A 10,803-nucleotide genomic window follows, 5' to 3' on the forward strand; every position below is an offset into this window, starting at 1 on the left:
TTTTTTTCTGGCAATCGCCCTTCAGTATTCAGTTTTTCTTACAACGTTGTCTCCAATACTGTAGTTGCACCAAGATATTGTCCTTTGACGAACCTATATTAGTCAGATAGAGCGAGGCATCAGAAACCGACTGGAGAGTTTCACCCTCAATGGAAAGATCGTTGGAGAATTTTTTCTAGTCAATACCCCAAAATTTCTTATTATTGAGACACCATACCCTGATTAATGCTTTTACATGTTCCAGATTCTTTGAGAGAATGAACATAGGTGAGCCGGAGAATTGTCGTTGCCAAGTAGAGAGAACAAAGTTATGAATTTCCTTAAAGTTGAGACACCAATTATCCAATTGATAAGGACGGTTTGAGTGGCTCTGGAACTGATGGGAGTCATCAAAACAAATAGCTGCATGGTCAGAGATTAGAATCGGTTGATTAAGAACGCGACTATCAGGATAATTATGAAACCAATCAGAGGTCATATAGGCCTGATCCAAACGTTGTAAAATGAGTTGATCGTCATCCCTATTATTTGTCCACGTATAGGGGGGACCTTTGAAGGGAGTAGCAAGTAAACTAGACTGAATTTTAAAGTCAATAAAGGAATCCCAACCCTTAATGACAGAAGACCCACCCAACCTATCAGAGTGATGCTCAATTTGATTAATATCTCCAATAATCAAGCAATTAGGAGCAATAGCAAGTAAATCCAAAATCAAACCCCAAACTTGGGGTCTATCTTCCAGAACAGGAGAACCATAAACAAACATCACACATTTACTATTTCCATTAGTAAGCTTTACATTACATAGTACAACGCTTAAACAACAAAAAACACAAGAAACATCCTCCGAACCATAACCAAAAACTACTAAACCCCTGCTAGTACCTACAGAATCAACCCCAAAGACCGACGTCGGACTAGTAAAACTAAGGAAGCTATTCACAACGGAAACTGAGACTTTAGTTTCACACAAAAACAAAAAAGTACGAGCAAAAGAGTGCAACAACCAATACACATAAGGAAGCTTAGGCGAAGTTAGGTCGTTTAGACCCCGGCAATTCCAAGATGTAATCTTCATAAGACCTTGGGGAGCTGTGAAGGGCCAGCTACCTTACCAAAGTTGTCCAAGAAAACATTAGACAAGTGAGCAGAAGATGCACTTGTACCAAGACTAAAGGCCTTTGATGCAAACCCATGATCTGATTTTTTTTTTGATTTGCAAGAAGAAGAAGCAGAGGCCGCCTCTTCAACCTTTCTTTTCCCACCTGGCAATCCCATGAAAAGGTAGGAAGAGCAGCCCATAGAAGTGTCACCACGCTGAGCTTTATTAGCAGCAACAAACCCCAAGTAGTTTGCCATAGAAGCTAAGGCTTATCTAAACTCATCGTTTATACCAAAAACTCGAAAACCCACCATTTTACACAATTTACAGCTTGCAATCCAAACCTTTAAAATTTTACGGAGTACATTCAACATTCATATATGGTCAAAGTGATGAAAGCATTTAAGATACCAGATCATTAGTAAAAAAAATGGCATTTTCTCTGAATAACATGACTATCTACTGTTTACTGCCAGAAAATAACAAACAACTCATGACTCATACTAAGGCGGTATCTTGGAGGTAACAAGATGGCAGTTTGCATTTTATTTTCATGTAACATAACAAAATTTACCAGTGAAGTACTTACAGATTGGGGCTCCACAGTGCATTATTGCTGCACTGCACTTCATAATGTACAATAATATACTGAATCAAATGTCAGAAAATACTTTATATGATCACAAGAAAAGCTTGAATTTAGCAGAATAGAGACCCCACATATATTCAATTTCAAACTAGGGAGTACTACAAAAACTACCATCAGTTGGTATGGTATCTCTAAATGTTTCCTTTTTTTACAGTTTTTTACACCACATGGTGAAAATTTAAGATATCTGATATTTCTCCTACAAAGTACTACTAAATCTCTTGATAATTCCTAGCTTGCAATAATTGGTACCAAAATATACACATTTCGTTGTTTTTTTTCTGGTCTAGTTTTAATATTAGTACTAATATATATTTAATCACTGTTCTGGGAGATTACTTCGCCAAATTTGAGGAAAAGTTGGGCATCTGAGGTGCTCATTGTAGGGCAGTTGACCATGTGCGGAGCTTTGAGGTTAGCATACTCGTTCATGTACAAGGGCATCTGCGATGGTGGGAGAGGAGGTAATGGGTTAAGTGCTGCTTGTTTGACTGGCGTTTCTGGAACGAAGCTTGTGAGCACACGGGTTACTTCATGCATTGTGGGGCGATCACCGGGCTGTTTCTTGGTGCAGAGGAGCGCGAGTTGGAAAACCTTCTTAACAACTCCAACATCTTTGCATGTGGCTGTGATCTCTGGATCAACAGTTTCCATGACTGCATTATTTGCTGCCTTGGATAAGATCTACAAATTTTTGGTGTAAAATTGTTAGAGGTTATGCAACAATAGATGAAGCAGAAAGAAATTAACTTAAAGACACTTGGGAGTACTACCATGAAACAACAAGCCAAGAATCATTTTCACATCAATAAACTTTTAGTTTGAAACAAAATTTTACAATCTAACAAGCATCACATTCAAATAGACGAGGAAGGAGTCGAAGAAAGTGGGTGTATAGAATTTTTATTCAAGGTGATTAAAGCTATCTACCCCTACGCAAACTTCTTTGTTGGACAATGCAACTTTACAAGTATATAAAAGTACAAAATTAAGAGCATATAAAAGATACTCGTAGTCTTTTTTATCTAATTGTGAGATGACAGTTGACAATTGGTCAATCCCAAAGATTGCTTGTACTAAAATTCTTTGACTCATATTCCCCTAGGTCGCTTTAGTTACTAATCACGGGAACTAGCAGATGCATGACCAAAAGCAGTGTGGGTTAATTTAAAAGATGAGGCTGATATGGTAATGAAATTGTTCTTAAGGCCGGGAGGATACTAATGTGAGCAAAGGAAAGAGTAAGGCAAGATGTGAATTGTGATTCAAGGAATAAAAGTCCTTTTCATCTCATTCAATATGCATACACGCGTGATTATAAAGGACAATGGAACATTAAACATAGAGGAGATTAAAGATAGACGCTAAACTGACCAGGTGATGCAGATTTGATTCATTGTCCACAGCTTTTCTTCCAGTCAGCAACTCAAGCAGAACAATCCCATAGCTGTAAACATCAGACTTCTCCGTGAGCCGTGAAGTGCGAGCATACTCAGGGTCTATGTATCCAATCGTGCCCATCACATAGGTTGATGTGTGGGACTTTGAGGCGCATACACTCTTGGCAATACCAAAGTCGGTGAGATGTGGTTCTAAGTCCTTGTCAAGTAAGATGTTAGATGACTTCACATCCCTATGGATTATACGTGGGCTGCAGTCATGATGAAGGTATGCAAGCCCCTGAGCAGCTCCCAATGCTATTCTAAGACGAGTATCCCAGTCCAGCTTTTTCTTCTTTGCGTGCCCTAGGAAAAAGGTAAACCAAAGAATAGAAAAATCAAAACCTAGTCCAACAATATTGAGTGCAACATGGTCGATCAAATCACTCCATAATTCAAGTATCAACAGGAATTACAATGAAAATGAAAGGAAGAAACTAGCCGCACAATGACTGATGAAAGTGCCATCATTTTTCTCAAAATTCTAATGTCACCCTTTAGTCACGTAGTAGTATTAGTAATAATAACACACTTTAAGTGAAAGTACTATAAATTTTTTTTGAGGCGGCCAGACATCAAGTTGATGCTAGTCATCATAAGCTTAAATTTGAGCGACATTATTTGAAACTAATAAAAGCAAATGTGACAAGGAAACTAGGGGGTCTAACTGACCAAGTGAGGGGAGGATCCTAGACATGAATAAGCCTTAACAGATACAAAGACTTGCACAGGAGGAAAAATGACAAAAAGTTACCATGAAGAAGGTCCCAGAGACTCCCATTATCCATGTAATCGTAGAAAAGTAGGTTTCCAGATGGGGAAAGGGAGTATCCCTGCAAGCTAACCAGGTTCCGATGCTTTATACTCCCAACTGTCTCAAGCTCTGTCTCAAATTCTTTTAAAGATTGAGGGTAGTGGGAGTAAAGCTTTTTGATAGCCACGGGTTTGCAGTTCTTCAGCACACACTTGTACACAGTACTGGAGGCTCCATAGCCAATGATGTATTTTTCACTCAGGTTCTCTGTCATCCTCATGATGTCATCATATACATGAAGTGCCATGTTCATGTGAAGGATCACTAGCTTTGGTGAAGAATAACTGACCACAGCTGAAATTAGGCAGTAATCTTGCGTTAAACAGCTTAAGTATGAGAGAACAAGCAACATGGCAATCGAATATTGAACCTTAATTAATCAATGCTACAGTGCACCCCTTTTTAAAGAATTCCCTCTGAACCCAAACCCAGAAAACAAGAATTGAGCTGTAGTTAAGGAATATGGCTACGTTAAACTCGTGGAGCAGTATTGAAAGTAACCTGGTTTCTCCATCGAACCATCAAAAAATGGAGCCGGTTTTTGAGGACGGCAAGCTGCAACTAGAATCATTAAAAGAATCACAAGTGCGCCCAAAGCAATCCCCAATATGGCTGCCTTTGGTATAGAAACTGCAAAAACACCAAAAGAATAGAATAAACAACACAACTCAAAGTACCCTTCAGGGTAAACACAACAGCAACTCATTGAAAGAAAAAACAAATGCTCACAAGAAATAGTACACGGGTTACTATGAGAATAAGAAATCAACCATAAGTAAAATGAAATATGGAATGATATACAGATTACAATAACACTTGGAACCGCACAGTTTCAATAAGTGGATCATATAGAAAATCCCTTTTGTTCACAGATATCGCCCTTTGTAAGTGTACCACATAAATGGAGTTTTATTTTTCTTGTCACGTATTCAACTTAGAGAAGGCAATACGGAGAAGAGAAGGTAAGGGTTGAATTGGAAACTCGTCAAATTCTACATTGAATTACACCCTGACACAGACTTTAATGTGAAAGGATTTATAAAAGCTTTAAATATTGCTAAACAAGAGGGTTTCCATACAGATCTTATGGTGAAGAGCTACAAAAATATTTAAATAACACAATATACAATATGCAAACCATGAGTAGTGACTACCTAATACATCTCTCCAGCTCACACGCTTTGAAGTTGAAGCATTTACCTTTGCTAGCAGTAGGGGGATCATGACAACCTGAACCACGCCAGTATCCACATAGATTAGGGTTTCCGATGAAGCTGTGTAACAATGGCAAGAAAGTTAAAAGATAGAACATGAAAAGAGCAGAAGAAATTTTGTAAAATTCAAAAGAAAACCCCAGCACAAAAAAATTGATTTACATAAACTGATACATATACAAGCCTACAGGGCAAAAGCTTTTACCTATTTGGTGAGAATCTTGAAAAATTGTTACTTGTAGGAATGTCACCGACTAAGTCATTGTACGACACATTTCTGCAATAAAACACATAAATTGATTAGCTGACACAACAAGTCAACAAATAAGGCAAATTTGAATAGAGATGCCAATATTTATCGAGGAAGATGGGGTGGGGCATAATAAGAAGACTTAAAAAGTAAAAATCTTGGTAAAGAACATACAAAGTGGCAAGGCTGAGACAATTCATCAGTGACATCACATCTCCAGACAAATTGTTATATTCCAAACTCCTGCCATTATTTTGTCATAAAATATGTCAGGAGAAAATAGCAAGAGCATAGAATTAGAGTTATCATCAGCCAAAACTTACAGTGAGAACAAATTCTGCAGCTGACCCAACTCTTGTGGGATGGTACCAGCAATATGGTTACTAGAAAGATCTCTGAAACGCACGGGAACATTTCAGGTCAGGGGAAACAACTAATCTAAAAAGAGTAAAACAGACTGCAGATAGGAGGTATGAACTCACATGTCCACAATACTCCTGAGATTTCCAAACTCAGCTGGTATAAATCCACCTATATGGTTTCTGCTCAAGTTCCTACAATACAAAGAACAAAATGAGCAACATTAATGAACTTTTTAGACATTGAAAGGATTAGTATCACCACATGGCGAAACATACAACTTAAGAAGATGCTCCAAGTCCCCAAGAGGTGACGGAATGGATCCACTGATTATGTTGTCAGAAAGGTCCCTGAACATGATCAAAGTGTACATAAGTATCATCATCTACAGAAAACAAGATATTTCAAAAAGTGAGACTGCACATAAAAACTCACAGCGTATCAAGATTCCCCATTTTAGAGATCTCAAGTGGAATGGGTCCTTTTAACTTGTTGGATGAAAGGTTCCTAAAGATTGTCTCCGCCAAGTTAGGGTTAGAACTTGAAAACTATTACTAGATTAAATAATTCTACTCACTAAATTCTCACAGAATCAAATAGATTAAACACTCACAAGTATGTCATACTCTCCAGCCTTTGGAAGGCAGCTGGGATTGTTCCATTTAGCTTGTTGCCATGCAGATTACTGTCACATAAAAAAAGATAAAAGTTACCTATAGATATTACAAGACATTAAATAGTTGCAGGGACCAACATATTGAATGTAACTCACAGGCTATTGAGATTAGCACAAGAACTAAGGTTGCCAGGAATGGGTCCTTCGAGTTTGTTGTTGGCAATATTCCTATAAATAAACACTGTGTAAGACACTTGAAAGTGATGTGAGCAACCTTCCCTCAGCAGAAATTAGTATGATTACTACTTACAGGTCAAACAAGTCTGTAAGCTTCCCCAACTCTGGAGGAATGTGTCCAGAGAGCTTGTTATCATTTAGTTCTCTATCAGGTTCAAGGAGAAATGACAATATTAGTAATGAGTTGGAACATATAAAATACAGCTAGAATCCAGGAAATTGTGACATAGAAATCTGGCAATTGTTGAGTTCATGAACACATACAAGTAATGAAGTTTAGTCATATTTCCTAGCTCCGCAGGTATTGAACCAGTTAACTTGTTACTATGCAAATATCTGCAAAATACAAAATTTACTCAAACATCCCATAATGCAGATTGACAAACATTAAATAGCCAGGAATTGAGTGGGTACTAACAGTTTCTCAGTATAGCTCAGATTTCCCAATATTGGAGGGATTGTCCCAGTCAAATGATTGAAGCTTAAATCTCTGGGGGGAAAAATCAGCCAATTAGAATGATAAGAGTGAATAGTAACAACCATGTAAAAGGTACTCCATATATCCATATAGAGCGCTGGATTCACTTAAAGGAAGACTTACAACACTGCAAGTGCCTGCATCAAGCCAATAACAGAAGGAATTTCCCCCGAAAGTAGATTTCCTTGCAAAGACCTATCCAAAAAGTGCGATTTGGTTAGAACTTATGTTAATAAAAACCTCAATTTAATCAATTAAAGAGCTGAGATTGCATCTTCATACAAAGTTGCAACTTGCAAAAACCCTATGTTGAATGGAATCTCCCCAGTAAGCTGATTGTATGACAGGTCCCTACAGTATAATTAAGATAAACTCCTTTCAGTGATTGAGCCGCAGAGCAAGTAAACATAAGATATCTTAAGTGAAGGTTAGTGACATACAATACTTGGAAGGCAGTACAATTGCCTATACTCTGGGGGATAGTTCCTGTCAAACTGTTGTTTCTAACATCACTGCAAGATTTAGAAGAAATCATGATATTAAAACACAAATATGTGACAAAAGTGCTTAAACTCCATATAAAGCCAACATTATACGAAGTAGATGACTTACAAGTACCACAACCCAGTTAGCTGGCACATATCAGGTGAGAGTGATCCGCCCAGATTGTTGCCTCGAAGCCCACTAAATATCATTGAATAAATATTTCATTAAGTAGAAATAATTTGTTGATAATCAAATCTTTAAAATAGACAATACAGCCATACAAGTAGCCATAAACTTGCTCTAAAGTAGCTTTGACAAAAAGCTGGTATACTTACAGATATTGCAAAACCTCATTCCAATATATAAGCCTGGGAATTTCCCCTGTCAAAGAGTTCTGGGCCAGGTCTCTGTAGAAAACCGGTGAATCAAAAGCTTAGTCATATTATGAACAACTATGTGCAGATAAGCACACAATTGCAACTCAAAAGACAAGTTAAGAGCTTTACAAGAGTTTCAAATTTGGAATCTGCGAGAGGGTGGATGGGATTGGGCCTGTCAATTGATTATTCTTCAAAATCCTGGAAGACAATAGACATGTAAAATAAGAGAAGTTTATGCATCAAAAAAATAACAAAGCACCAATTCTTCAGAAAATCCCTTACAATTCTTCCAATTGCTTCAACTTTGATAATGAAAATGGTATATCTCCATAAAGCTCATTGAATGACAAGTCCCTAAGATCAGATTTTCATCAAATTAGTCATGATAACTTTAGCACATAAGACAGTTGGAAGAGCTAGCCTCCGAGGGTCCAAATAATGAAAACAACGCGCAATACTTATTTAATTTAATAAATCAAACATACAAGTATGTCAATGAAGAGCAATCACCGATCTCATCGGGTATTTGTCCTGATAGCCTGTTTCGACTAAGATCACTGTTCAAAATCCATCGCATATGTCAGCACTCAATAATACAAGGTAAGGAAAAATGGAAAAGTATAGCAAAAGGTGGTACAATGTACATTGATAGCAAGCTTTTAAGATCTCCAATAGCCGGTGAAATCTCTCCATCAAGATTTAGCCCTGAAATATTCCTAGATAGATACCACCACCCAAAAGGCAGACAAACATTATAAACTTTACACAACAAACAAACCCAGCATGCAAAACAACCAAATATAATGATAATGACTTGGCATGACTAACTTAATAAGATAAGAACAAGAAGCATAAATATCATGTCTCCATTAGTCGTCACATTACTAGCTCAAATTACACTATCGATGTGACTACTAATTCCGGCCGAGCCAAACGGGGAAGAAGATACAGTTAGACGACTCACAAGGCGACGATGTTGAAGGTGGCATTGTCACAGGTGACCCCTCTCCATACACAGTAATCTGATGATGGTGAATCTGACCAGTCATATAAAACATTATCTACATCCCTAATTGACTTCTTAATCTCCAACAGTGTTGCACCTTTATTAATCCCAAAAGCAAAAACAAGTTAACAACTTAATTAAAGAAATAAATTCATTGCACTAAAATAAAATGATTAGACAGAAAAAGGCATCCCACCTACCCAAATAAAAAGGGAAACAAATAGCAAAAATAACAAAAAAACTTTGACAAATCTAAAAAGCAAAGATAGAGTTAAAAATCACTCTCAAATGATAAGACTAAACATAAGTACATCCTTCTCTTAAAAAATTAAAATAACGGCTCAAATTGTTGTTACCTATATCAACGACAATTATACCCCTCTTATAAAATACAAATTCATCAAAAGTCAATTTATTTAAAAAAAAGTAAGCGGATAGAGCCGCAAAGGTAGTATCATAGACGGGATTCGATCCTAGGTCTTGGGTACGGGTCATACGATTAATTAAAAAGATGATTAAGGACAAACCGATGATTAAAGACAAAAAAAAATGACATTATTATATTAATCACACATAAAGTAGGTAAATTAACTATGTTTAGACAAAAGACAAAAACATTAAAAAATGATTTCAGAGAAGAGAGAGAAGAAGATGAAGATTAATAGAACATACCATCGTCAGAATTCACAGAACCCAAACAACAGAGTAGAAGAGAAGTTAGAAAAACCCAAGCTGGAAGACAATGCCGCCATTGTTGGAACCCACAGAAAAATCCCACCTCCATTTTTCACTTTTTTTTTCGCAAAATTACTTTAAAAAAAACCCACTAAAAATTCCACAATTTTCTGGGTTTTGTCAAGCTCAATCAACCATTTCTACCCAGAAAAAATCCCACCATTTTTTGAGCTTTTTTTAAAATACCCACTAAAAAAACAACAGAACTCTGGGAAAAATGAATTTGAATCAACAGTTTATCAACTGGGTTTTTCTACTTTGAGAGAGAGAAAGAGTGAAAACAGAGTTAAGAAGAAGAAGAATCACGAAGAAGTTGCCAATATAATCAATTGGGAAATTCTCTCTCATAAAACAACAAACAAAAATCCCCATTTAAACACAATGTACATTGCATTTCCTCCTCTTCAAATCTACCCAGTTCCCAATTAAATTTTGTAGGGATAGAAAGAGAAAATTATGATAAAAGGAAGTAGTCACTGTATAATTAAAAAGAAGAAAAAGACTAGTTTTTCAGCTCTGCAAAATTTCTGGGTTATTATCACACAACACAGCTAGCTAGTACTCTGCTTTTTACAAATTTTCTCTCTCCTCTAACTCAGACAATTGTATTAAATTTGTAGTATATAGGGGAGCTCAGCTAGTAAAAATAGCAATAAATAAATTTATTTTTTCTGGGTAATTTTTTATAATCAATTTTTTTATTGAATTTTGAGAGGAGAGAGAAAGAGAGAGAAGTCGCTTTCTTGCTCTGTTTTTTTTGGGGAGGAGAGAGAGAGAGGAGTCTGAGCATCTGCAGACGCCACCCTTATTACTACTTTTTCGACTTGACAGCGATCCTACTTCCCATTTTTTTTTTTTTTTTTTTTTTACTAAGCAATACTCCGTAAAATTCTTACCTAATCAACGGTTATGGGACGTTAAATGAGTACTGACCTGGGCACCGTCCCAAAAAAAAACGACTCATTTGGCCAAAACTTTGTCCCAAAAAGAATGACCCATTTGCATTAAAACATCACCAATTTGCAACAATATTTGTG

General features: G+C 36.7%; 1 protein-coding gene across 1 annotated transcript; it reads right to left on the reverse strand.

Moving 5' to 3' along the window:
• Positions 1–1,800: 1,800 nt before the first annotated feature.
• Positions 1,801–10,453, reverse strand: LOC110705369 (LRR receptor-like serine/threonine-protein kinase ERECTA). The gene is made up of 27 exons (XM_021883217.1): positions 9,704–10,453; positions 8,990–9,128; positions 8,670–8,741; positions 8,511–8,582; positions 8,308–8,379; positions 8,152–8,223; positions 7,981–8,052; positions 7,772–7,843; positions 7,600–7,671; positions 7,442–7,510; positions 7,283–7,354; positions 7,100–7,171; positions 6,946–7,017; positions 6,755–6,826; positions 6,601–6,672; positions 6,442–6,513; positions 6,264–6,335; positions 6,107–6,178; positions 5,951–6,022; positions 5,792–5,863; positions 5,643–5,711; positions 5,424–5,495; positions 5,205–5,278; positions 4,506–4,634; positions 3,945–4,298; positions 3,126–3,496; positions 1,801–2,435 (listed from the first exon to the last, which is right to left on the reverse strand). The coding sequence occupies exons 1-27, from the start codon at positions 9,813–9,815 to the stop codon at positions 2,067–2,069; spliced, it is 2,982 nt and encodes a 993-aa protein (XP_021738909.1). The 5' UTR covers positions 9,816–10,453; the 3' UTR covers positions 1,801–2,066.
• Positions 10,454–10,803: the final 350 nt, after the last annotated feature.

The sequence above is a fragment of the Chenopodium quinoa genome, unplaced genomic scaffold (genome assembly GCF_001683475.1).
Source record: "Chenopodium quinoa cultivar QQ74 unplaced genomic scaffold, ASM168347v1, whole genome shotgun sequence".
NCBI lineage: Eukaryota > Viridiplantae > Streptophyta > Magnoliopsida > Caryophyllales > Amaranthaceae > Chenopodium > Chenopodium quinoa.

Coding starts and splice junctions, on each gene's coding strand:
- LOC110705369 (XM_021883217.1), bottom strand. CDS start 9,815: ATGGAGGTGGGATTTTTCTGTGGGTTCCAACAATGGCGGCATTGTCTT. Junction 6,179..6,263: donor ATGGGGAATCTTGATACGCT/GTGAGTTTTTAT, acceptor GATCATGTTCAG/GGACCTTTCTGACAACATAA. Junction 4,635..5,204: donor TCCCCCTACTGCTAGCAAAG/GTAAATGCTTCA, acceptor GTGTTTTTGCAG/TTTCTATACCAAAGGCAGCC.